We start from the raw sequence: 27,927 nt of genomic DNA, 5'->3' as shown, positions 1-27,927 counted from the left end.
GTCTGCAGAGGCGACTAACGGGTTTGGCTCGCTGACTTACCTGTTACATGTAATCGTATGCTCATGATGTTAATGACTGCATTGTTTGGTCCGACCACAATCATTCTGACGCAAAACAATGGTGTTAACAACCAAAATCTGCCCAACCAATCAAGTCACATAGTAAGACATGAACGGTTTCTGGAGGCCCTGTTCTAAATTCAAGTAAAAGACGAGGCATTATCTGGGTAGGGGAATTGACAAAAGGCAGGGAAAACATGTGAAAAGACGTGTCATTAACTGAGACAATATTTTACCTGATATCACAACCAAAGGCGTAGGCATTTTACTACAAATTTATTCTTGTATACCTACATAAATACATACATAGAAACTGTAATAAAATGACTGAAATGAACACATGCTGATAGACCAGATCTGAATAGAAGAGGAAACACATCTTAAACAAAGGATGTCTCATACTTAATGTCTGGAGGAATACTGGAACCTCAGCTTTGGTGGAACCATGACCCTATCTTACACCCTGGGCTCATGATCATAAAACCTCTCCTTTTGTGGCAAACATGGCCCCTAACTCAGGAAATTCCTCCACGATGACAGCTTTTACCACATTGATGACATGAATTGCTGACTGAGAAAGCATCAAAATTTGATTGGGATTCAACCCCAAAAACAGCAGGAGCTGGTTAAACTCAGAGACCATACACCCACCCTACATGATTACAGAGAAGTGAGTGAGTTTATGTCACATTTATATTTTATCACAAGCAATATCTCTGCAATTCACATTCAATATGGTCTCCACACAATTTACCCATGAGGTGAATCAAACCCTACCATCTCCTGTAATTCTGATCAAATATGCCATTAAGTATAGTTAAGTTGATCCTCTGCTCAAACATACATGTATATTTATCTATGGATGAAATATGATAAAGGACAACTGAAATTTCAGTCGACAGACTACACTGCATAACATTTCCTGCTGATGGCAAACACGGACACAATGGCATCTCTATCTCCCTGCTGGTTAAGCGATCCCATTAGGCATAAGCCACAAATACACAGAAACATCATCATCTTCATCACAGTTTTTCAGGGATATTTCCCGTAGTACCTCTATTACCTTGTACCCCTGATTGCCGTTCAACTAACAGCACAGCCATGTTACCATGGTTACTATGTCATACACAATATATACTGGACAAAATAAGTTATGGATATTGGTATTTCTATGACTGATATCCTATTGGTATGTCAATGAATGAATACATCATTATACATAATTATAGAATTTACAAATATCCCTAACTATTTTTGTCCAGTATATGATTACTGAAACCTTCCCACTGAACAACTACTGTCTGGATAATCTCCAAATACATATGGAGACAGCACTTTATGAATCACTTTATGAATACACAATGATTTAAAAAAATTGGTCAGATGTATCAAACGTTATACTTGGGATTACACTTTCTAAGTAATTCTATTCCTGGACAGGAATCAAACCAAGAGAGCTAGAATTTGTACTTACTGAGCAAAGATAATACAAAACATAACATTCATACATTACTCCTAGGCCAAATGTAGAGATATCATGAAAATCAGGTAACATGATACATCCAGCCTTATCACCCTTACTGCATATCTTGACCATGTTGAACACCAGTGCTTGTCACCACACCAGACAATGTGATCAATTCTCAAGCAGTTTGTTTATGAACATGTGGACACTGTTGCAACAGTGGACTGAACCCAGTTAGTTTTTAGTAACCTGATACCTCCTGTAGCTAGTTCCACATCAACAAGAATTTTTGGCGGGTGGGAGGTGTCATACTAATTACTGAATAACACGTTTACTGCTGCTGCGAGATCCTAAAAGATAGGGACTTTTCTAACATTTGGCCTAGGACTAACATGACCTTGAACCAAATGTTTATTAGGGGTAGACACAATTAGTTAAACTGGTTAACAGTTATGTAAACCAACAACAAAAAAAAACCCGACCTCATTTCAATTTTCAGAGAGGGTAGTTCTAGGTTCCGACTACCAAGGGGGCATGTTTCAGAGTGTTTATGGGGGTGCTGCTGAAAACAGATTGCCTGGACCACGAACCCCAAGGCTGAAACTAGGACCTGGAACCCTGGAATTGTCATTTTCTCACTGGAACATTAATTGCTTGTTCATCAGGGTTGAGTTTCCATTATTTAAGATAAACTGACAAAAGGTTTTGTTATGTCTTGCACATCCACTTCAGCAGGACTCTCAATATCTTACATAACATGAAGACATATACCCACCTAGCTCAATACATACATCAGCATGATCAGTATAGACAGCCCTTGAAGAATAACAATATCTAAAATTAAAGAAAGTAAAAAGATAACAGGTATATAACTGTCAGCTTGAATCATCATGAGATCAAAGGTCTTCAAGGTAACTACTGAGAGTTTTCTTCTAAACAGACATGCGTTATAAAGGTGTTTGCAAAAACTTGAAAAGAATCTAATCAAAACCTAAACATGTAGTTTTTTCAAACAATATGCTTATGACAAAATAGTTGAGCATGAATACCTCAAGGTACAAGTTATTAGTTACGATGACTAACAGGGAAGTGATGGGTGACAAATGCACCGAAGCAACACCCCTTAACACCCAATGGTATCAATATGCCTAACCATGTATCAGTTATAAACAGTAATATTTACAAAGTTTTATAATAGCATGCCCTGACTACTCAAATAATGTTAGTGAAACACAATGCTAAGTCTGAACTGAGACCAGGCTAAATTACTGGTAGAGATTAGCAATAGGGAATAAGGCAGCCAGAACATTTTATGTTAAAAAAAAGCACAAAGTATACATGTCAAAATAAATTAGAGATTTTATTATAGTTCCATGTGCCCCTAGTTAACTAATCTGTTAAAAGCAGAGCATTCCAAGGTCTTGTGTAGCTCATACTGAACATGTACTGCATCATGATTACAGAATCATATGACATCTATTGACAGCCAGATAGGGCACCTCTGGAAACTAACATAAAGGTATGAGGTGAACACATGACCTATGCTGATGAAAAACAAGCACTTTTGTCGCTTTTGATTATATCTCTGTTGCCTGTATATCATGTAATCACACAACAAACAAACAGCATTTACAGGTCAATAACCTCTGGTCATCGCCAACAAGGTGTCAAAGTGATTACAAAACACTGAGGCTGCCCCTGTTGCAACACAGGACTTTACTGCTGCTTATATTTTATTATTTATATATTCATATGTACAGTTAATACACAAATCCTGGTGACATGATGAATGATAACAACACAAAAACAATTTCAGGACATATTCCAGACTAGAACATGATCCACATCTCAGTAAATGCTACAAACTAATTTCATAATACCACAATTACTGCAACCAGCACCCCCACTTTCCTTAAATAAAAAAGATGCCCCTCAATGAATACCTAATGCTTGGTCCCTAAGCAAGCCACTGTATGGATGATAACAAAGTAATACTTCTGTTCTGATTTGGAATGACTGAAAAAATGGAAAGAACATATCCCCTAACTGGTCACATAAGCAGGCCACCATCATTCCCCTTTGATCTACATGAAGCCTGAAGCCCAAATGTGTGTGGAAACATACTACACACACATATTTTCAAGAGAGATTACCTCCAGTTTACCCAATCAGATCAACCAATATTATCAGTGTAACATATTCGCTCATATATCTAGGATTCCATGCTAAGTATCCATAGTTTGTTATTACTTAGGACTTAAAACATTTTACATTTTCTAAGCATAAATTAAGCATTAAGACCTCTTCTTTACTGGTCCTGTTGATTGTGAAGTTCAGTCAACTCTATAAAGTCATAATACTAATTTTAACAACACAATTTCGGAATCTTTTATTGAAATTTGTTGCAAACCTTGTGCTGATGTTTATCTCATTAATAGGGTAAGATGAATCCTTGATATTGGTAAATGTTTGTCAAATGTCTTAAGCCTCCACTAAGTACATACAGAGTATATTTACTTTGTTCCCTTGGCACTGTATGTCAGATAAATGACAGCATGATAATATGACAAAGTCCATCCCCTGTGTAGAAGGCAGAGGAACCAAAACAAAAATCACAGAAAATTGTCAGTCACACAGAGTTGCCATCACTCAGGACATTTGTATAAATTACACAAGTCAACAAAATAGAATCTCTTCACAACCACGCCATTTAGTACTTCATGTTTTCATGTAGGAATGTCACCAGGTAAATCTGCATTGGTGTGGGACTGGTTCAAGGGGAGGTCACTCCGCCTGCGATGAGTCTGGAGTGCAAACCAACCACTTCCACCAAGAGCTAGTGCACACATAAAGCCGAGAGCCTGAGAACAGAAGTGAAATATTTGCATTCATGTGCAAATTACTCAAAAAATATTCATTGACTTAGAAAGAGAATCCAAACAAAATATTTCAGGTATCACGCAAACATTATTTAACATTGCTTTGCAGGCAGCTTGTATAGGATTAACAGAAACAGGATGCCTATTCTCAAAAGTGTCCCAGCTAAGACAGATCCTAACTAGTTAGGACAGGAGTTATGACATCCTACTGTTAAGATAAGACCCATTCTCAAAACGATCTTATCCTTGTCTAAGTTGAGTAACAGATCCTAGATAGCGAGCTCTACAGCAGGTGAGATAGAAAAAAACCTTCATTAAGTTCACCTAAATATTATCTATAATTCATTGAAAACATATACGTAAGGGCAGCTATGATCTCATTTTCAAGACAAATGGTGAGACTAGAAATCAAAGTAAAAGGTTTGAAAGTGGCAAAATTCAGCTTTTGGTGGACTTACTTGATCTAGAAGAAATTGTAATCAATTATATTTATAATCAAAATTCATACACTGTTTCCAGAAAAATAGAGTGAACTTGTACTTGAATAGATCTTAACTATTTTATCAGATCTAAGTATTGTTACATGTTAACATATTCAATATTTTCATCACATCTAATTCATTTATTAAACTAGGAATCAAATTTGTTGTCAGATTTTGAAAGTCTGCCAATAAGAGAATTAAGACATGCAAGAAATATTTTCATTTGATTTTCTTAATGATTATCACGACTTGAACATTCATCATGCATTATCTCATGAAATGAAAATTCAGTAATAAACAGAAGTTACTTCTCTTATTGAGTTGGCCTTGACATTGACATTTCAGAGAAATGTGACAGAAAAGAGTGATGTTGTAAATAAAAAGGGATAGAATAGGTAAGAATAAAAATACATATCGTTTGTAGATATAAAGAATATTTGGATAGCATCAAGTAAGTCTTATTCACTACTGACAAACTGATGATATAAACTCAAAAAATCTTCTTAACTCATAAAAACTGTGTGCTGTTGTAAATTCAGCTGTAATTAAGTTTTCACAACGTCAAAACTGGTAAACAAACAAGTACCACACCATGCTGATTTCCACTGAGATGGACTTACGACAAGTCAGAACCTATCCTAGTATTTGTCCTAAGTTAGGATATCCTAGCGCTAGGATACTTCTTGAGAATAAGATAGGACACCTATTCTAGACCCTAGGATCAAAATTAGGATATCCTAGGGCTAGGATCTTTTCGAGAATATGGGCCCAGATATTTAAGGAAAGTTTTGTTTTGCTTGCTGTTTAATGCTTCACTCAGCAATATTCCAGTTGCGGAGGTCTGTAAATAATACAGCGTGAACCAGACAATCCACTGATTGACATATGAGCACTGATCTTTGCTGCTGGAACACGAATGCAAAAATCTACCAAGTTAGTGAGCCTGACAACCTGATTGTGTTAGTCACCTCTTACAACAAGCATAGCTTGCCGAAGACCAGTTAAATCCTAGATCTTCATGCATATCATTGGCCCAAACTGACACTGACAGGAGGCTTAGTTTTTCCTTAAGTCAGAAATGTGTGAACCATCACAATACATACTGCCAAATTTATGTATGCATTCCTTATCCATTTTCCTAGGACCCATTAACCCGCACTGCGATAAATATAGTAAATATGAATATTTTTACTGCTTCAAACTGCTATATACATCACCTTACTGCTGGCTACAGCTACCATGTTTAGTCATGGATCAAAGGATAATCGGAGTTCATATACATCTTGTTCTGATGAATCTCCAATATCCTGATAAAAAAGTCTGTATGAAGGTGGTGTCACATAACATATTACTACTTGACGACTTGACATAAGTCTCTGATCACTGCAGAAACTGTTTGCAGTGAAAACGTACCAATGAATTTCACTTTTACACACACACACAAAAAAAAGAGGAAATCAAAAAAAGAGAATCCACAAAACTTTACCTAGCCAATTGAATACTTAAATTGCAAAAGGACAAGGTATGATAGAGGCCCTTATTGGCCCACAACATGTCATGATTATCAAAATTTTACAACACGATAATTTTAGCATAAAAGGAGCTAAATTAATTGTTGAAGTTACCTCCAATTGCATTTTTATGTTTCTAGTGTTGTTAGTTTTCCTCTTTGAAGACCTCAAAGTTAACATATTTTACAATATCTTCTAGAAACCTACATTTTCTGATTTTCAGAGTGATAGAAAAGTGTGAGCAAAAGCGTGACCCATCCCAATTTTTTCACCACATATGAAGCAAGTAAATTGGAGTGTACACCTAAAAAATTGTAGTGGGTCACGCTTTTGCTCATATCAAAATCTTTAAAAAAGTACATTTTTTCGGTTTATGAAATTGCCCCATACAACATCTAAAAAAATAAACATTGACATAAACTAACATCTATAAAAACAATCCATCACATTTACACATCTGTGCCATGATACATTATATTTTGAATGGTTTTGTGCTCTAAAATACACATGTCAAACATCATTATTAAAATTTTCAATATCATAAGGCACCCACAAGGCAGATTTATGAGATGTAAACATTGGTGTTTGGTTGTTGGTCTCTGCTAGAAAAGTAAGAAGATGTCTGAAGATTTTCAAAATATGATCAAGTAGTACTGTAAAGGTGAAAATCTTTGTTATTATGTAAGAATTTGATCATAGTTTTTCTATCATCTGTGTATCAAACACCTTTGAGTCACCTGTCACTGTCAAAATAACACTGTCATTCAACAGGATTGCCATGTATAAACATATGCATTTTCCAAGAACTTATGTACCTTGATGTTTCCAATGACATATTAGATTTCATTTAACCAAAATGACTACACTTAACTGTATGAAAAGGATGTTTTAGCTAGAATAAGAACATTGTATCGAGGTCTAGCAGGTGATGAACACAAGCAGACATCAAGTCATACATAGTTGTAAAGTGTAATATATAAGCCTAAATTCACAGTGGGAGGCAAAGGAATATGTAGCCTAATGGTTGCAATAGTGGACTGGAGGTTTCTTTTGTTATCAGACATGCAGGTTCAAATCCATGTAACTCTTCTTTCTTTTTTTCAAAGTTTGTTTATCAAGTCTACAATGTTTAACTAAACTGTTTCACATCAAATCCAAATATTGTAATTTTTTCTTAAGTTTGGTATTCTATGTTACAACACTTGTGAAACAAGCTTTAATTAACATCATGTGAATCTTTTGTTAAGACACTGACCATTTGCCTTTTCAAGTCAGTCTTGTTGCCTTTGTTCCCAATATTTTAAATTCATATTTTATACATTTTGATCTACTTTAGGTTTATACACTTTTGAATACTGCAGTTCTTGAGAGTGAATCAGATACTGAGATTGATAACTGTGTGAATGAAGAGTAATAGTGGATGTTTTATATCTTTAAAGTGGGTAAGTAGTGAATAATTACTCTGTGAAGTCTTTTGAATACTGACTTTAACATGTGCGTGGTGTTAATATGAACCTGCACTGACATTGAAATTTCACCCAAAATGGGCCCCTTTGAGGTCAAGACCTGTGATTTTTAGTGCAACATGGTTGGCTATTGTAATAACATATGATGATTGAGATGTTAACTGTATATTTGCTAAAACTGGTTGTAAATGCTGACTTGTAACACTTACTAGTTAGAATGAAGCTGTGCCCAAAATGAAGCTTCACCCAAAACAGACCCCTGTGATTCTTAGTGCAACATGATTGTTATCATGCTTACATGTTGTACAATGGACCCATGGATTACATTTGCAAAGAATGCTGTGGATAATGACTGAGTTTGGGGGACACAATTGGCAAGTAATTGAATTAACAATGTTTTGCAACCCTAATTGGGCCCCTTGAAGTTAAAACATTATGACTGACTTTGACATGTTTTTCAGCATGACTACCTGTCATAAAACTGCTGTAATTTGTATGTAAATAAAATAACAGTTGTAAATAAGCCATTATGGCACACTGATATTTCAGACTTCATGTTATTTTTCATGGGAACTGATAAAACCCATTTTGGGCCCCTCTGCAGAAAAATTACACCTCAGAACATATAAAATATAGCATTTTTATGCAAAGCTAACTTGTCTCTAAACAAATAACATGTTTTCAGCCAATTCTGTTAGTGGGCCAAAAACCACCCTTATCATACCTTGTCCTTTTATCCATCTTTAGATAAAAGTTCTTTAAGAAATGATGCAAAGATCCTATATTCAAATCACTGTTATTGGTTTGTATTACAGAGGGGTAAGTGCAGTAGTTGGAATATAGAAACAAATGCATGTGCAGTATGTAATGAGGATTTGCAATCTTAATGGTACATAATTGGAATTACTTTTTTTTTTGAAGTGGAATTCATTGGTATGTTTTCAATGCAGTCTATTCATGAACTAGTGCGGAAAATCTGACAAACTGTTGTAGAGAATTAGATTAGATATGTGCCAATATTTAGACATATTTCTGGTGCTTTCAAATACTTCTTTGACACCCGACTCTTCACTGTCAAAAATACTTTGGCCATTGATATTTAATTGTATATGAGAAGATATGATTTTTGCCTATGTCTTCTCCTAACTGGAGTGGGAAACTAAGTAATAACAACTCCCACTTGTTGTGTGAAAACAGCATTTCAGGAAAGTGATCAACACCCCAAAGTTGCCTGAGACAACCAGACCCTCATCAATTCACCTAGCCCAGTATAAAATTCACTACACAAGAGCTACTGGCTACACTGGAGTACTAGTACTAAGAGTATTGGATGATCCACTGACCACAGCTCCCTCAAGGCTGGAGAAGGTGAGGTCAGCCTCCTTAACAGCAGTTGACTCCCCCAATCGGGTGATGGACACACACAATACTATTGCTGCGATGAAGAGGAGGACGCTCAGCACAGCATTCAGAATCATGTCCTGGAAACACCGAACTTTATGTTTCAGAATCAACACATCTACACCAAAAATGATAATTGATACAGGATACTTAAAATACATGATTAATACGAACCCTCATGGAAAATTATTTGAGATGTAAAATTGTAATGTAAAACCACTATGCTCACTGCCATATGTACATGACTTTCTAAAAATATGTATTATTAATGTGTTACTCACAACAAGGGGTGACAAGTAAACTGGTTTGATGAGAATGATTAGGCAGAGGGCAGCGACAGCTAGAAATGTCAGTGTTGACATGCCAACAAAGTACTGTAGGTTGTGGAGAACATTGAAGTCACTTCGGTTGAGATCATTGTAGGAGAATCCCTCGCTCCGCCACCCAGTCACCAAACACACGGCTATGACACTCAAAAGCTGGAAGGCAGAGTGTCAAAACAATACTTTATATAAACATATGCTGTCATCTACGCATAGTTTCTACAGCCTAGGTGACGCCGTTTTGTTGCAACAGTTTTTTTAATAAATATCAGACTCATAAATGGGCATGTACTGTTATCGACCCCAAATTCAATCGTTTTCCTTTTACACTAATAAAGTGTCTTCGTAATCAAGAAAACTTTTTTGAAAAAAAACTGTTACAAAAATATAATTCCCTACTTCGTTTCATTGATCACGTTTTTTCACATACGAGGGGAAGTCAATAAGTTCATAGAAGTGGGTGCTGATATATCCTTGGTGATGTTGTCATTGGTGTCATTATTGAGTTGATTCATCTGTGACTCTGTATACTGATACCCAACCTTCCTCGAGCATTTACTTGAGAGTTAGAGCCTTTAAAAGACGATTACCCTGCACAAATCATGGAAACCTCCAAAACTGAGTTTCGTGCAGTTATCAAGTTTCTCACTAAAGAAGGTGTGAATGCAACCGAAATCCACAAACGCATGATCAATGTGTATGGCGAGGAAGCCCCTCAATATTCCACTGTGGCAAAATGGTCAGCTGAGTTTAAGCGAGGTCGCAGCTCCTTGGAAGATGACCCACGGTCAGGAAGACCTTCTGAAGCCATTACAGAAGATACAATTGCCCGGATCCAACGCTTAATTATGTCCGATCGGAGAATAAAGGTGGACGAGATAGCTTCAGAGTGTGGCATTTCACATGGAAGTGTTTGCACAGTGATCCATGAACACCTGCACATGTCCAAGGTATCCGCAAGATGGGTCCCTCGTAACCTAAATGCACATGATCGTCACCAGAGAGTTGAATCCAGTCGTGAGCTGTTGGACATCTACAACGCTGATCCTGATAACTTTCATGCTCGTCTGGTTACTGGGGATGAAACCTGGATTCATCACTGGGATCCCGAAACCAAACAAGAATCCATGCAGTGGAAGCACAAGCATTCTCCTGCACCCAAGAAGTTCAAAACACAACCTTCTGCTGGCAAGATCATGGCAACCGTTTTCTGGGATTCAAAGGGTGTGATTCTCATAGACTATAAACCACCTAAAACTACGATCACAGGGGCTTACTATGCTGACTTGTTGAAAAGATTGAGAGCAGCCATCAAAGAGAAGAGGCGTGGGAAGTTGACAGCTGGAGTCATGCTTCTCCACGACAATGCACCAGTCCACAAGAGCCGTGTTGCACAAGCTTCTCTTCAACAATGTGGCTTCGAACAACTAAACCATCCCCCATACAGTCCAGATCTGGCCCCCAGCGACTACTATCTGTTTCGCAATTTGAAATCTCACTTGCGTGGAACAAGATTTGCCAATGATGATGACCTCAAGGCAACAACAGAGGCGTGGCTGAGGGACCAATCTGAAGACTTCTATTTCAAGGGCATAGACAGTCTCAAAGACAAATGGGCAAAATGCATCGAGGTTCAGGGAGACTATTTTGAAAAATAAAACCAATATCACAACCATTGTGTTCTGTTTTATATCGAGTTCTATGAACATATTGACTTCCCCTCGTATCCTACTTCACTAACCGGCAGTTGCTCTTCTGAGTTAAAAAATAAAAGCAAGAAGATAGTGTCAATGTTACGTTGGAGTGACGTTGACACAAGGTTAATCAGACATGTTTCGGCATTTCATATGCACACAACGGATGTGTTTAGAGTATGCAAATGTGTGAAATCATCACGTAGCGTAATGTCTACTCACAACTTCGATGAGACGAAGTAAATTTGGTGGCTGCACAAAATTACGAATTCGGAAACCTGCCATTATTCTGAGACATCAAGACGGGTGTTTGTTTCGTATATTCATAAACATGTTGATGATCAATACTATTTTTATAAAGATGATTTAAGAATAATGTCTCGAGAATGGTTGATAAATAATTCGCTTCCAGTGGAATGAAATATGTAAATATACTAAATACGCAAATATAGTTATACAATGTGCCTTAAGCGAAAATGGAAATTCGTGAAAACGAAATATTCAGTGTAAACTAAACTCAGTTCCAGTCATTATCAGGATAGAAATGCTCTGTCTAAAGTTTAATATTTTTTTAGAATAAACCGAACTACAAAATGGTTTATATTCTCTTGTAACAAAATTAAAGCAATAAAATTCCGTATTCGTATTCCGTGCGCACTTTTGATAAAACAGCGCAGGTTGTTGCTAGCATTCCATAAACATTGTCGAAATGTTCAATGCTTGTCACTGATCTTTCTGAACTTGTAGAAAGACGTCGACGTAAAGATGCAACTGAAACACATGAAAACATTACTGGCTCCCCAGGTAATACTCTGACACTTTATTGATAGTTGTTACGTTTTTAGGATATAGATATAATTCATCTATAGACCCTGATCGATGATACTGTCTACAACTTATTAGAACTTCTGGAAGGTCGACGATAAGAACATTCGGACATTCTCATGATGTGGTTTAAAATAGAGGCTATTCGTTAACTTGTGGTTTTGATAAGGCACTTTAAGTGAAAACAGTATTAAGTGTAATTATGAGTTATTTCTTGAGAAAATTGTAGTCCATGTCTGATTTGTCTTGTAATCATAACGTGTGATTTAGAAAGTTTTCGTTACATTTTATCTACTACTATTTCATTATACTGGCGTTTCCTATTCTCGCGGTACTTACGGATATCAGCTGAAAAAATAATAATAATAAACAGTTCTAATCGTATGAATGCTTGTTGTATATAAATGAACAGACTCTCCGTCAAACATCAGCATCTATCAATGTTTGATGCATCAGGTGTATTACCTCTCTAGAACTCGATGAAAAACAAGGTCGTCCGCCTCTGACTTTCCAAGGCGTCTCCCATTCTTGTGGCATAATGAAGAAGTAACGCTATGAAGTAACGTTACAAAGTGTAAGAAAGAGGAATCCTGTTGGAAATGGCAGGAAAAGTTATGTTTTGTCCAAGTTGGTAATAGCTCACCAATATTCGTTACACTGCAAAATGTTTTATTATTTCAAGACTTGGACCACTTCCTATTTACCAATCAGTGATGTAAACGCACCGGTAAATCTCGGCGGAAACTGTGTTTGCCATGAAAATAGGAGACTGCCCTATACATTCCCACGTTTTCCCTTTAGTGATAGTGATTGCATTTGAGTATTTACTGGACATTATGAAGAAATATAAAGAAATGCTATTGTATTACTTCCCCATGTTTACATGCCACTTTATCATTTTTAGGCACAAAATATGCCTCATACTCATTTATGATATTACATTTTTAAAAGGATGGGGCAGCAAAGATCTGTGCAATTGCTTGGTCACTGAACAATAACAAGATGGCAGTATGCACATCCGATCGAGTCATCTTGCTGTATGATGAACAGGGGGAAAAGAGGGACAAATTCTCCCTCAAACCTGCAGATGCCAAGGTAGAAGCCTTGATATTTAAGTTATTAAGACATAGTTTGTGTTATCATGAATAGAAATAGTACATGTTTGACTGATCATCAGAGAAAGTTAATTTCTCAGAGCACCTTTTGAATTCAGCACCATAAGTTCTTGTAGAAACAGTCTCTGCCATAGATTACATGTCAAGCTACCATTTTTGTGGGAATCCATCAGATGTTAACCCACAAGCTTTGATTTGTTAGTGACCCGTGAAGGTCCCGGGGTAGAATAGGCCTTCAGCAACCCATGCTTGCCATAAAAGGTGACTATGCTTGTCGTAAGAGGCGACTAACGGGATCGGGTGGTCAGACTAGCTGACTTGGTTGACACATGTCATCGGTTCCCCATTGCGCAGATCGATGCTCATGTTGTTGATCACTGGATTGTCTGGTCCAGACTCGATTATTTACAGACCGTCGCCATATAGCTGGAATATTGCTAAGTGCGACGTAAAACTAAACTCACTCACTCACTCACTTGATTTGTTAGTCACAGCAGACAGTATTTACCAAACACATTTTTAGTATTCCCTGTGTTGCTGGGCTTAGGCAATAACAATGCATGTATATAGATGACAAGTCACTGAGAGAGTCTAATGTCACTGAGTGTTGTTTCACTCATGTCTTTTCCAACAAAGTTTCACAGATTATGTCATATGGTCTTGGGACATGTTTGTAAAGTTTGTGGTGCTGAATTCTAAGATAGACCTACTTTTCATGTGCCATGTATACATACAAGTGTTTTAAAGAAATGAGAATAATTGATATTTTCGCCTGAGTATATTGTGATGCATTTATTTCAAGAGTAATGGGTTAAATACACAATTCAATGTGTTAAATTATTTTATCACCCAAGCTCCTTTCCATCGAGACTTAAATTATAAACAGTTTCATGCATCTAGTCTTAGTGATAATAAGTATTGCAAGCAATAGTTTGTGTCACTTAAAACTCTGATCTGTTGAAAGTTTTGGTACATTTTAACAGAAGGTACTTTGTGTATTTATTTTAGTATGGGAAGAAAAGCTACACTGTGAAAGGTCTAGCATTTTCCCCAGATTCAACAAAGATTGCAGTTGGACAGACTGACAACATCATCTATGTCTACAAGATTGGTGACACTTGGTGAGTTGTGTGATATATCAGTTCATGAGCTGTGTATAGTTAATATGTCCCACTTCATTGTAATGTTCATTTTATTGATGAGAAAACATCTGTCAAAACTGTCACTTGTCTATGGTTTTCATTATGAAATGCATTTACCATTCTTGTTTATCTTTGTAAACACGTTCATTGACAAAATCCAAAATGTTGCTTTCTTACTAAATGCACAGTTATTCCTCGCAATGTTATGCCTGTACCATGCCTGTATATAGTGACTGAAATGCTGTGATAAATAATATCACTCGAATCAAAGAAGTGATAACTAACATTTTGAACCGGAGTTACATTTGTTTCCTCCCACATAATCTAACTGGAATAGTTTTCAAAATATCAATAAACCAGATTCACTCATATGGTAGGGCCCAGGCAAAAATTCATAGTCCAGAGTTGTGTCCCTTGATTTGATTCATGTTTGTTCACCAGATTAGCCCTAAGCATATTTCTGATGAATCAGCACCATACTTCACGTAAGGCTTTTACCTAATACACCATTGTTACACGTTGTTAACCAACGCACTCACTTTTCAAACCGTGTCTAATATTATGATGTAGCTATGCACCCTAATCTCAGATTGATATGAGGTATGGCAAATAATAACTGGTAAATACCAAATTTTTGTTATTTCAGAAGAGATAAACATAATATTATCCTTTCTGGATGAAAACTGAAATGATATATGATTTGTGATTGATTTGTGAACATGGCACAGTAAAAAAAAATGTATCTGCAGTGATGTGCAGATTAGTAGGTAGGTAAACACTTAGTGGAAGAAAAACAAGCAGAATATTCAGACACTGTTTATATGACTTGTTTCAGGGGAGACAAGAAGGTCATATGTAACAAGTTTGTTCAGCAGAGTGCTGTCACCTGTATGACATGGCCAGCTGAACAACCAATCATCTTTGGCTTGGCAGACGGGAAGGTAAACAAGCCCACTGAGGCTTTGTATATAGAGGTTGTTTCTGCTGATATGCAAACCTGTGTTTTTGTGTTTGAAGTTTTATGTTTTTAGTTGTTCATAAATATCCAGATTTTACAGTATTCTTATGCAATGGTGAAATGAACTTTATCTCTGAACTAAATACAAAGTGTGTAACCATAGTGTGCCAGCATGAATAATTTGAAATATGAAATGCGGAAATTGAAAAAATCTTATTCCATAGGAAAGGTAAAACAACAAGAAAAGTGGTCTTTTTTAGGTTGCCATTTTGGGATGTAAATATCACATTTTCATGTGTGTATGTATGAATGTAAATGTTTCATATTTACACGAACTAGAAGATGAATTCATATTACATTATTATGTTCTTTTATCAATGAGTATTGTGCTAGATATTTATCTGCATTCTGTCATAAGAAACCTAATGTTCAAATGTTTATTTAATTGATGAGAACTAGTGATAAGAATAGACTCTTAAAGATCACATATACTCTAGGGGGTGAAAATGCATAAATGACTCATTGACATCGTTATAAATGAAACCCTGTCATTAAGACTGCTCATTTTGATCTTTAATTGCCTTAAATCGACCTTTTTGACAACAGTGCACAATTCTCAACCACAAACGAAATTTCAACCAATCAGAGTGGCGCGTCTCCGAGACGTAATTGTAGGTATAGATATGAGGGTCTATGCAGAATTCATCTACATTTCAGGGGGTAAACTATTTCATTTACAGGTTTGTACAAACCTTAAATCGCAACAGCTTTTGTGAAAAATGAAAGTTATATCTTCTCACAGTCTACTATCATTTAGTTTTGTCTCCTGCTTTGCCTAGCTTTCGAGTTACAACCCTTGTTTTCATGGATGATTCTGTCAAAGTCAGTTGGTGTCGCTAGGTTGTAATCCGTGTTAGGTGGTATAAACCTACACGTTATTTGTCATCATTCACTTGATGCTTAGTTAATGAATTTATAACAGGTATAATTAGTGGTAACGCCACTTAGATTATCCGACAAGGGTTCCCATTTGGCATTTCTTGTGTCTGGATCTATCAACAGATTTACCAATAACAAGCTGATTGATTAATTACTTTTATGTGGATTTAAATGGGGGATTTGTCAAAAGGTAGTGTTTATGTATGTACATTTACTAATCTATACTGAATACACTCTGTTGTGTCTGTGTCAATGTAAAAACAACACCCTTCTTTCAATGGATTAACGGCCAATACATTGATTGATTGCTCATTATTTGCTAACTAAATAACATTTTTAAAAGAATGACGCACATTATGCAATTAGTTGCCAGGTGTGCTATCTTGGGTGACCAATGAGACTATACAGCAATGTGAAAAACCTGAAACGATACATCACGTTTTCGTGTATTAGACTGTTAAAAGACACATCACTTGGGAAATCTTCAGATGAATTATATATCACTCGATTTTGTGGATATTGATGGATACATTCCTTGAACAAGGTAATAGCCTGACATTGCTCTTACAACTTTAATTTTAACAAATTTGAATTTTGTTTTTATTAAATTGTCTTAGCTTTCAACAGAATCATTGTTTTCGTTGTGAAGTGTAATGATGCAGATGACATACACAAGGGTGTGCGTGCGAATTATGATTCCTATAGGCAAACTATAAAATGTCTACATATGACATTCCTGTTATACATTTGCAGATCACTTCCTTATGATAAGTTTCGAAATGCATACAAGTAAGATTATAAAGTAATTAGGATTATGAGACCAAGTATAAAGACGTATATTGACAAGTGTCTACATACTGGTGAGTGAACGTGACAAACCAAGTAAATTTAGCAAGTGAAGAAATTTATCAATCAGTATTTTCACTTCGACACTGACCTCGCTCAGGTTATGTTACAGGTTGTGTCATGCAAACTCCTTTTGGTTATGATTCAAACATATTTAACTACTAGTAGAAAGTAGTTTTGATTTTCTAACTTGATGAAAACAAACCATAATCTCATTAATTTGAATGGATTTGACTTCATGATTTTCAAAAATGGCGGCGCCCTGTCTTAGGATGAATGCTATTTAAGTTTGTTTTCAATGACTTACAAAAGCAAACTTGCTTTCTACTGGTAGTAAAACATGTATTTTATTGATGGACATTAGGATTTTGCATGACATTGCTTATAACATAACAATTTCACTCTTCGAAGCGATCCGGGGTCAGTATAAAAAATAAATATTACTTACGATAATAATGTTACTTCGATCACAACCTTGTTTCCGAGGAAGAAAGCGTTATATTCATGGAAAATCCTTTTGGTCAGCAATGTGTAGTAAGCAGTCTTGATTTTATAAACTTGATGAAACTTGAACTCCATTTTCTATCCAGGAAGTGTGGTGGGGGGTGAACCATCCGATTTAGCATATACCACAGGCTTCCACAATGCTTGGTTCGCACACATTAACAACTGAGTTAAGCACAAACTACGGAGTCTGGTGGAAATCTGTGCATAGTGACACCATCACCCGACCCCAAGGAGCAATTGACGACAACACAACAATTCGGCATGTCTTTGGTGACGCCGAGAAATCAGCAAAATGACAAGCTTCCTACACATTTTCTATACAACTAACTGAAAATCGTTCCTTCTATGACGTCACTGCAGGGCTCTGGCGACAGAGTTACATAACCAGTCTAGGGTTTCGTTTGCAGGCGAGAGAGAAGCAGACATCTTTTTAGCAACTTTTGAGTGCTTGGTATTAATTAACCACAAGTTTTTTTTATAAAAAAAATGGTGTTCCATTTTTGACTAACCAGAAGTCTTTCATATGCAGTGGTAAAAAAGTTTAACAAACTGAGTTTAGTTGTTCTTTAAAATTATGTATGTTTCTTAGAAAAGTGTTTCTACCTCTATGAAAAATCTCTTTGAATGTATAATCATATTAATTGTAACAAGACCTGCATTCTTAGTGTGGCACATATGCATGTCTTTACCTTAATGTTTTATACATGTTGTGCTGTTGGCCTCATAGCATCTATAGGTAATAAAAGATGAATTTAAGCAAAGCATCATGAGTGTAAAATGATATTTTTGGTTTGTGTTCACTGAAGTTGGCAATTTGTCTTTCAGGTTCGAGCAGCCAACATAAGAACAAACAAATCTTCAACAGTATACTCCACAGAGTCTTATGTTGTGTCACTAGCCCCAAAGTAAGAACAGTTGTCTTGAACACTTCTTGTTGCTGCTCTGCTTGTAAGGGAAGCACTTCACCATGATGTATTTGTTGTTAGACTATTGTTTTGTGAGGATAGCAATGATAACTTCAACAGCAACCTGTTGGTACATCAGTACGCACATGAAGTACATTTCTATTCAATACTTTAACTTTTTTTGTGGATGTTTGATTGTTTGTGAAACGTCTAAACATATCTTTCCTGACTGAAACCTGAAGTTTTTATGAAAAAGTCAGACTTACTCTAATCTTTAATCCTGTTTCCCTGTGCAGCCCAAGTGGCAAGGGATTCCTCTCAGGACATGCTGATGGGTCCATTGTCAGGTTCTTCTTTGATGATGAAGGCTCTGGTGATAGTCAGGTAATAATATTGCAGTAGGTCAAGTGAACTGGTTTTATTGTTTTGGGGTAGCCTTGTTGTTAAAGCATCCGCTTGTGATGTCAAAGACAAGTTCACTCACTTATTATTTGGACAGAAAGGGGGGAAAGTGCTCTCAGTCCTCAACTTAGATACATACAAGCACATGTTGGAGTAGGTCTTGTCGTCCCAAATGAAAAATAGACCTATATACAGCAAAGGCTGACAAAAGCTTGAGGGAAAGGGGAGATAACTCTTGTGCTTTTTGTTCAATATGTACCTTTAATGCTAGTTCACTGACTTTACATAGGGCAAGATCTGCACCCACTCTTGTCCTCCATATGCCTTGGCCTACTCCCAGAATGCAGTGGTAGCCGCTGGCTGTGACAAGCGCATTGTGGCCTATGGTCGAGATGGCCGCAGTTTCCAACACTTTGACTACACTCGGGATGATGATGAACATGAATTTACCACAGCCATCTGCTCCCCAAGTGGACAGTCTGTTGTTGTCGGCAGTTTTGACAGGTACGTGACATTAGTTTGAGGACCCATGATAAATGTCGCTAGTTATTATTGTGGAAGGTGAAGTCCAAACAACACTTTTAGGACTTACTGATATACAGGAAACATTTTCAAATTATGTTTTGTACCTACATATCATCTATGTTTTTGCATGGATTTTGTTGATAATTAGAAGGAAAAGTATTAAAAAATGATGTAGTGATAATACTGAACCATGTCCAAGAAATGATTCCAAGAGTATCTCTGTATTCATTATGCTGACTAAATCATTGGATCACTGTGATTTTAAATTGGTGTCTGGTGACATTTATTGAGTAGACTAACATGCAAATCGAGTGAGAGCGTTTAACACCATTCCAGCAGTCTAACAGCTGTTTGTGATGAAAATGTTTGTCTAACTCTTCACTCTTAAAGAATAAACTATTAGTTTGTAAAGGACATGGCAGTGATGGTGTGTTGGGACTTGGATGGGTCGAAATTTCACACCCAATCCCCTGTCATTTCCCACCTAATCAATTGCTATATTACTAATTGTGAGTTATTCCCCTTCAATAAAATCAGCCATGGGTGATTTGAAGAGCAGTGTATGGAAAAGTTTTCATCCATCATATCAGACACAGTGCTCAGTGCTGCTAAGTCACACAATCGGGGATACATCATACATGTAGAAACAAACATCCTGCTGTAACAAACAAGGAACTACAAACAACTGCCGTTCCAAAACAACCTACAGGCAAAATACAATTGAAGGTATAAAGTGGGTCCAGGTAATGTGATGGGTATCCCAGTCAAGCTTTTTACCCATCTATGCCTGGTGTCAATGTTATTAACCCCAGCCCTATGGTTTATGTATGTTTTCCTCCTCAACAGACTGCGGGTGTTCAACTGGAGCCCCAGGAAACAGATGTGGGATGAGCCCAAGCTGAAGGAGATCCCCAACCTGTACACCATCACATCCCTCTGCTGGAAGAAAGATGGCTCCAAAGTCACTGCAGTATGTGCCAAGTGATTAAATATTGTAGCCACAGATAAATTCATTCTTGTTTCAAACATCATCATGTTAAGTGGATGTTTTCATGTGATTTCATTTACTGCATGATGCTGAAACTAATGCAGGGTTTGTGTTAGGAAATATCTGGAAAATAAAATAAATGCTAAGTATTCATTAGCATGAAAGTAGTTTATCGCATTTGCGAAAGTGTGAAAGTTCAGACCCATGAAGATCTCTCTTAGAATTTGTCTTCCACAATCCCAGAATGTCATAAGAGGCGACTAACTGGATTGGTTGGTCAGACTTACCCAATTGCGTAGACTGATCCTTACAATGTCAATCACTGGAGTATGTGGTATAGACCACTGTCTTATACCTTGTTAATTGCTGAGTCCAAACAATGAACAAACAAAATGTGAAATGTCTGAAGGCATAATGTTGCTCGTCCAGGTGATGTTTCCCAATGTTTCTCGAGATCACATGACTTGTAGTAATTTTGAGATTTCTGATTAATAGGGAACCTTGTGTGGTGGAGTTGAGTTGTTTGACTGCTGTCTCAAGAGAACTATCTACAAGAACAAGTTCGAAATTACGCATGTTGGCCTGAGTCAGGTAGAGGTCTTTGCTATTTCGTTCCATTTTACAAGTTGAACTGAGATCATTTATAATTTATGAAAGTACAAACTTGAGGAAAATCTGATCAAGCATATTCAAGATAACGGAAGGTTTGATAAACTTTCAACATGATGGAGTCGTCAGTATCATGGAATCACTGTATTCAGCTCATAATAGAGTTTTTCCAGATGAATGCTGTAAGTGTCCAATTTGTCAAAGGACATAGGGGAGATAACTCCATCTGTATAAGCGTAAAAAAACATTGCAACATGTAACTTCCTCTTGGTTTTTTTTTAACAATACATTATTGATCATGTCCCGAATTTGAATAAATTGTCTATGTAGACTGATGGGTTCTGTTAATAATGTCTGAATCAGGTGATTGTGAAGAACATGTCGAGTGGCCAGCGTGTGGTGCTGAAGTCTTTCTACGGCTATGAGGTAGATGATGTGCGCATCATGGGTAAAGACCGCTACCTTGTAGCTCACACCTCGGACACAATCCTACTGGGCGATCTGACGTCAGGCAAACTCAGTGAGGTGAGTAGTGGGATAATTACACTGTGCCTTTCTTTTGTATATACTGGTACATTCAGTGAAGCCAGACTCCATTACATGGTATCATGTTTTCTTGAAGTTACTGATTACGTTTTATTTTATTGATTATGTTCTGTTTAATTTTCATTTCAATCTTGACAATAAATATATTATTTTAATTTATCATATGTTCTGTAGTACAAGCAGCATCATATTTGATATCTCCTTCTTGAAGACAAAGAGCAGGTTTGAAAATGATTTGCTTTTGAACCTTGTAACAATCAAGTAACCCACATGTCCAATTACAGATTCCATGGCAATCATCTGGTGGCAATGAGAAATACTACTTTGATAATGAAAGTGTAAGTTGTTTTAATTATTAAGTATATGGTTTGTAGACATTTGGTACATATTTGGTGATATGTAACTGATGAAAAGTCCTCAAATATCTGTCATGTAGCTACCCAAGACACTTGAATAATATTACTTTGTGTTTTAGTATTCTTAAATGAGTCTGACAGTAATAGACCTGGCCGTGCAAAAAACTGCTCCACTCTATTCTTTACTCCCACATGAAGCTACATGTCTCACCTGTTAAAGCTGAGACCAGGTGCAATACATGAAGCTGCTTGTCTCACCTGTTCGAACTGAGACCAGGTGCAATACATGAAGCTGCTTGTCTCACCTGTTAGAACTGAGACCAGGTGCTGTGCTATACCTGAAGCTACATGTCTCACCTGTTAGAACTAAGACCAGGTGCTATACATGAAGCTACTTGTCTCACCTGTTAGAACTGAGACCATGTGCAATACATTAAGCTACATGTCTCACCTGTTAGAACTGATACCAGGTGCAATACATGAAGCTGCATGTCTCACTTTTAGAACTGGCACCAGGTGCAATACATTACAATAAGCTACATGTCTCACCTGTTATGTCAGTCAGCCAAGTGAATACCTGTATTGCTATACTCATGGAAAAATTTAAGGGAACGCATGAAATAGCCGTGACTTTTAATCTTTGAAACAGTAAGAGAAAAGTTCATACAGATGAAAAGGCTTATATCAAGTGATGAAAATCAATATCGGGTGTGTCCCCCATGTCTCTGGAGAACTGTTTGGCATCGTCGTGGCATGCTGCGAATGTGTGTACGGATGGTACCAATCGGAATTCTACGCCATTCTTCCTGGAGAGCCACGAAAAGTTCATCCAAATTGTTGGGTCGAACAGGTCTGTCCCGAACATTGCGGCCAAGAACATCCCAAAGATGTTCGATGGGCTTAAGGTCAGGACTACTAGCCGGCCAATGCAACACCCGGACACCCGCAGCCCTCAGTCTGTCCCGACAAACATGAGCGATGTGAGGGCGGGCATTGTCATGCTGGAACTCGAACATTCGACCTGCTGTACGCGCAAAAGGGATCACAGTCGGGTTCAAGATCTCATCACGATATCGTACACCTGTTATCCTGCCATCAACACGCACAAGATCTGTTTTGTGGTTAAAGGGAAACCCGCCCCACACCATAACAGAGCCCCTCCAAAATGATCATGCTGTTTAATGGTGCAGGCACTGTGACATTCCCCAACGCGTCTCCAAACTCGAATTCGACCGTCATTATGGTCAAGGGTGTACCTGCTCTCATCACTAAACATGGTGTTTCTCCATTGACGTACGGTTCTTCCTCCACGGTTGCGTGCCCACTGCAGTCTCAAGCGCTTGTGTTGCTCAGTCATGTTGATTCTAGCCAATGGACTCCTACTTTTTAGACCAGCCGATTTAAGACGATTACGCATTGTACGTGAACAAATTCTGACGTTTGTTCTTCGCCTGAATTCCGTATTGATTTTGGAGGAGGATTTGAACCTGTCTCGCAGAGCAATAAGGAGTAGGGTCCGGTCATCCCGTGGGGTGTTTTTCTTTTCCTGTCCCCGATCACGCCTCATTTTGACGTCACCAGTCGCTCTATAGAGATTCCAAAGTCTGGATATCACACTTGTGAAAAGTTGTTGCAACCTGTCCTAATGAGCTTCCACCATTAACCATGCCAGTTGCCTCCCATTTCTGTGCCAAAGTTAAGTACTGTCTCGCCATGTTAACAATGTTTTTAACCGTTGTGTTTGACAGTGCACATACACGTCACGTGTAAATCTAAGTACATGTAACTTTAGGAGCATGTAGTGCACATGCATGGAAAGCATTATGGTGAGTTTGAGTGAACTGCTCTTCACGAAAACGACAATACACGACGCTGAAGTTAGTAAACAGAAATATTGAATTGCCCAAAGAAACATGCATTCCCTTAAGTTTTTCCATGAGTATATTTAATCCTTGTTTCTTCAGGTATGCATGATCTTCAATGCAGGCGAACTGTCTCTCATCGAGTATGGAGCCAATGAAGTCTTGGGATGTGTGAGGACAGAGTTCATGAACCCTCATCTCATCAGGTAAAGGACACAATATAGTTGTCACCACTTGAGATTCCAACCATTTTCAGTCATTGTTTTGGTCAGTTCATCAGAAGCAAATCTGATATGGCATCAATACATGCATCATCCTATTAGCTGTTCTTATGTAAACTTTTCATACTGACATTTGTTTCTGTTGAAATTATTTCCAGTGTTAGATTGAATGAGAGAAAACAGCGTGGTGTCACAGACAACAAGAAAATGGCCTATCTGGTGGATCTCAAGACCATTGCTATCAGTAAGTTCATTTAATGCTACACATGGAATATTTCAGTGGGCTTAAAAGGATTATGTTGCTTGTTAGACTTAATGGATTTAGAAATAGCTAGTTATATACTTATCAGAAAGGATTTTGCAGTAGTTTGTTAATTCATATTATGTGGTACTTAAAAAGTATTAAGTAGTCCTTTGTTTTGAATTTTTAACTTACCTTACCATAGGTCTTATGCATATTACCTCTAGCTTCGCTAAACGAGATCAGACAGTCGTTGATTCGCCATCCCCTCGATGGCTACCTCATGTAATCTATGAATGTAGTCACGGAAGTGACGTGATCTCTCCACTCGCGCGAGAGCGCAGAATCCAAAATTCACTTTTACCTTTAGCGTTCGTGCGAACGGACGTGTTGGTTTGCAGTTTTTTTTCCTACTGTGTGTAGTTTCAATAAAGTTGCTACTCCTTGGTAGGTATGGTTTGTATCCCCTCATTATGTATCAAAGTCAAGTCATACAAGCATTTAATGTGCTTACCTTGCTACCTCGTGTTGTTCTTTTCTCACTCAGGCTTGGCTTGGCCATGTCGGAGGTGAGAACGACATGGCGTCCATGAGGGTAGTTCATCTTGTTGGTGGTTTGCCCGTCATGTTTCTGCCCATGCTTGGTCATTTTCACTTGTGTTTTCGGTATTTAGCATACTTTTTTCTGCCATGAATTTCAGCGTAGCGAAGGCAGCCATTGTGGTTGTTATTTTTCGCTGCCCCGCACTTACGGGTGTGCCTATTTTTTACGTAGGGGTGCAACTACTTTCTACATTTTTATGTAGGGGGTTTTCCTCCTAGTATTGTATTAACATGTCGTCAAGTCGTGGTTTCTTGTCTGTTACAGTTCTGTGTATGACTCGACACTATTGTACTGTCTGCAAGGGGCAGAAATCAGCCAAGGACCCACATCCCTGGTGTCCGGATTGTGCGTCCGCTGTTTGTTCCATCGATAGTCGGTGCCTACACTGTCAAGCGTTATCTCTCACCGATTTCAAGACCTTTTTGGCGGTTCGGAGGAAACGTTTTACGCAACGTAAGAGAAGAATGTCGTCGCCAGCGTCTTCCTTGGGATCCTTACCTGACGACCAAGATCTACCACCGCCTTCAATACCACTATCAACGCCGAGTGTGGAGCGCTCATCTATTACGCCGGCGCGCTCCTCTCCAGAGCCTACGCGTTCGGACGCCTTTGTAGATTTATCTCACCCGGATGCCTTATCCCATCCTGAAGTTCAGAGGCTTCTGCGATCTCTCTTGACGCCGGGCGCTGCTGTACTCCCTACCTTGGTATCTACACCTTTACCAACGACAGCGCCTAGACTTACGCCAGCGCCGTTGCCTGTACCAGCGCCTCTGCCTGTCCCGGCGCCTTTGTTTACATCAGCACCGGTGTTTTCGTCAGCGCTTATTCCGACGCCAGCGCCTATTCCGACGCCAGCGCCTGTACCAACGCCAGCGCCAATATTGTTGCCGGACCCTGCTCCTATAACTACGTCTTATCGGATCCCCAGAGTGTCTCATACGCTGACTAAAGAAGAAATGTTACAGCGCCAGCTGGATGAAGAGCGCGCTCGTCGTTTAGAGGCTGAGCGCTCCCGGCGCAGATCTCGTTCTAGGTCCCCGAAGGGTCGGCGCTCTCGTTCTCCACACCGTAGCAGGCGCCGGCGCTCCCGGTCGGTTTCCCGCTCTCCAAGGCGCTCCTTAGAGGAAGACTCACGTACCAGAAGTAGACGTAGAGTGCGATCTCGGTCAAGATCACCACGACGTCTCTCTAGATCCCAGCGTTCGCGATCGCCGGAACCACTGCGGACTTCCGGCAAAGAATTTAACACTAAGAACTCTGCTTCCAACTCGAGTCAGCGACGAGAATCAACCTCTATTTCCTGGGAGGAACACGAGGAACAGTTCTTTTGCCCAGACTATGAGGAGGAACCTGGCAATGTTGGTGATAGTGATGGCACCTATCTTCCCTTAACTGCTGTCTTTGAGTGGATTGCCGACAGATTACCGGACTGTCCTTCCCCTTCTTCGGATTCAAACAACCCGGCGTCGATTCACTTGACTCCTGAGTTACTTATTCCACCACACCCTATGGTGGCGGATGCGATTACTTTGTTAGACTCGGACTTTGCGAAGTTATCCTTAAATCCGACCATCAAAGCGTCGAAGTCTAAGAAATCAGATTATAAAGTGCACAGTCTGGATTTTGCCGACAACGGGGCGGCGCTAGACGATTCAATTAAGAGGTTGTCAAGTTCAACTCCGTCATCTTACAGAGTTCAGGATTCAAAGTTAGCAGCTGTTGATACTGAACTGAAACGTATGCTTAAACCTATCTCGGCGCTTGCGTCAGCCACCTCCGCTGCAGCCTTGGATTTGTCAGAGGATAATGCCTCGAGGGTGGATCATTTAACTACCATTTTTGCTTGGCAAGGCAGAGTACTCCATGACCTACTTGGACACTTACGTGCGGCGCTAGCCATGACTACTACTATGCGCTGATCTGGATTTTTAGATGCTTGTTCTTGGCAAGAGGAATTTAAACGTCAACTTCTTCGTGCACCATTTACGTCTAAGTTCCTCTTTGATGAAAAGATACCGTCGGTGTATAAACAACATGCCGAACTTACTAACACGGAAGTGGCGCTGTCAACTTTCGAGGCCTTGGGCTCTGCATTTCGTGGCCGAGCCAGGGGTAATGCCAAGAAAAGATATGTACCCAGGAGAGAGTCGATCCGTTCCTCGTTTGGGAGGGGACGAGGTCGTACCAAAGACTCAGATGTCCAGCGCAAGCCTCAAGAACGTGGCAGGGATGCCCCAGCTACGTCCGGTCGAGGTAGGGGCAAGCGTCCCTACTCCGGCCGCTGAAGCCATGGACTACTACGACTGGGACCTCCCACCCCCAGTTGTACCAGTTCATCCGACCCCTGTAGGTGGGAGACTAGGGATCTTCTGGGCCAACTGGACATTCCTGGAAGACCCGTTTGTTTGCAAGATCCTGAGAGCCGGCTACAAGCTACCACTAGCCAGAGCTCCGCCGTTGACTACCACTCCCCTGTCACGAGGGTACTCAATAGATCAACAGGTACTTATCCTAGAAAACATCAACATTTTATTAACAAAACATGCTATAGAGATAGTGTCAGAACCCCATCTCTCCCCGGGGTTCTATTCACCCATCTTCCTGATACCCAAGAAAGGTTCCACCAAAATGCGGATGATTCACAACATGGCGACTTTCAACAACCTGTATTTAGCCGAGCCCCCGCATTTCCGAATGACATCACTGGATCAGATCCGAGCCAAATTGTCACCCGGAGCTTGGATGGCCAGCCTAGATTTACAGGATGCTTACCTGCACGTTCCTGTATTCCCACGCCACAGGAAGTTCCTGCGTTTCATATTCAACGGAGTACACTACCAGTGGCGAGTGCTGCCGTTTGGAATTTCTACGGCCCCGTGGCTTTTCACTCGGGTCACACTGCCTGTCACCCGGTTTCTGCACCTCCGGGGAATAGACTTCGATCCTTACATCGACGATTGTTTCCTAAATCACTGCAATCCTCAGTTGCTACGCAAACAACTGGACTTCTCCACACGCCTACTTCAACAGTTGGGATGGATTATCAATT

At 38.9% G+C, this 27,927-nt stretch overlaps 2 protein-coding genes across 3 annotated transcripts in view; one reads left to right on the top strand and one right to left on the bottom strand.

The window, feature by feature from the left end:
* Nucleotides 1–321: 321 nt before the first annotated feature.
* On the bottom strand, nucleotides 322–11,592 carry LOC137291611 (uncharacterized). The gene is made up of 4 exons (XM_067823003.1): nucleotides 11,507–11,592; nucleotides 9,549–9,746; nucleotides 9,210–9,347; nucleotides 322–4,389 (listed from the first exon to the last, which is right to left on the bottom strand). Exons 1-4 carry the CDS (start codon nucleotides 11,567–11,569, stop codon nucleotides 4,255–4,257), a joined length of 534 nt encoding a protein of 177 aa, XP_067679104.1. The 5' UTR covers nucleotides 11,570–11,592; the 3' UTR covers nucleotides 322–4,254.
* A 362-nt stretch (nucleotides 11,593–11,954) lies between these two features.
* LOC137290471 (intraflagellar transport protein 172 homolog) overlaps nucleotides 11,955–27,927 on the top strand; it is a 49,310-nt gene continuing 33,337 nt past the window's right edge. For both annotated transcript variants that reach the window (XM_067821423.1, XM_067821422.1), the window contains exons 1-13: nucleotides 11,955–12,088; nucleotides 13,061–13,204; nucleotides 14,233–14,345; nucleotides 15,202–15,307; nucleotides 18,442–18,521; nucleotides 18,818–18,905; nucleotides 19,213–19,427; nucleotides 20,295–20,418; nucleotides 20,932–21,027; nucleotides 21,409–21,570; nucleotides 21,876–21,929; nucleotides 23,912–24,015; nucleotides 24,189–24,274. In XM_067821423.1, coding sequence (XP_067677524.1) covers nucleotides 12,050–12,088; nucleotides 13,061–13,204; nucleotides 14,233–14,345; nucleotides 15,202–15,307; nucleotides 18,442–18,521; nucleotides 18,818–18,905; nucleotides 19,213–19,427; nucleotides 20,295–20,418; nucleotides 20,932–21,027; nucleotides 21,409–21,570; nucleotides 21,876–21,929; nucleotides 23,912–24,015; nucleotides 24,189–24,274 — 1,411 coding nt within the window. In that variant the 5' untranslated portion in view covers nucleotides 11,955–12,049. The remainder of the gene's footprint in view (nucleotides 12,089–13,060; nucleotides 13,205–14,232; nucleotides 14,346–15,201; nucleotides 15,308–18,441; nucleotides 18,522–18,817; nucleotides 18,906–19,212; nucleotides 19,428–20,294; nucleotides 20,419–20,931; nucleotides 21,028–21,408; nucleotides 21,571–21,875; nucleotides 21,930–23,911; nucleotides 24,016–24,188; nucleotides 24,275–27,927) is intronic.

Source organism: Haliotis asinina, chromosome 7 (assembly GCF_037392515.1).
Source record: "Haliotis asinina isolate JCU_RB_2024 chromosome 7, JCU_Hal_asi_v2, whole genome shotgun sequence".
NCBI classification, from domain to species: Eukaryota; Metazoa; Mollusca; class Gastropoda; order Lepetellida; family Haliotidae; genus Haliotis; species Haliotis asinina.
This window is presented reverse-complemented; position numbering and strand designations above follow the sequence as displayed.

Coding starts and splice junctions, on each gene's coding strand:
- LOC137291611 (XM_067823003.1), bottom strand. CDS start 11,569: ATGGCAGGTTTCCGAATTCGTAATTTTGTGCAGCCACCAAATTTACTT. Junction 9,747..11,506: donor TACTTCGTCTCATCGAAGTT/GTGAGTAGACAT, acceptor TCTGCCTTCCAG/CTTTTGAGTGTCATAGCCGT. Junction 9,348..9,548: donor TTTACTTGTCACCCCTTGTT/GTGAGTAACACA, acceptor CGGTGTTTCCAG/GACATGATTCTGAATGCTGT.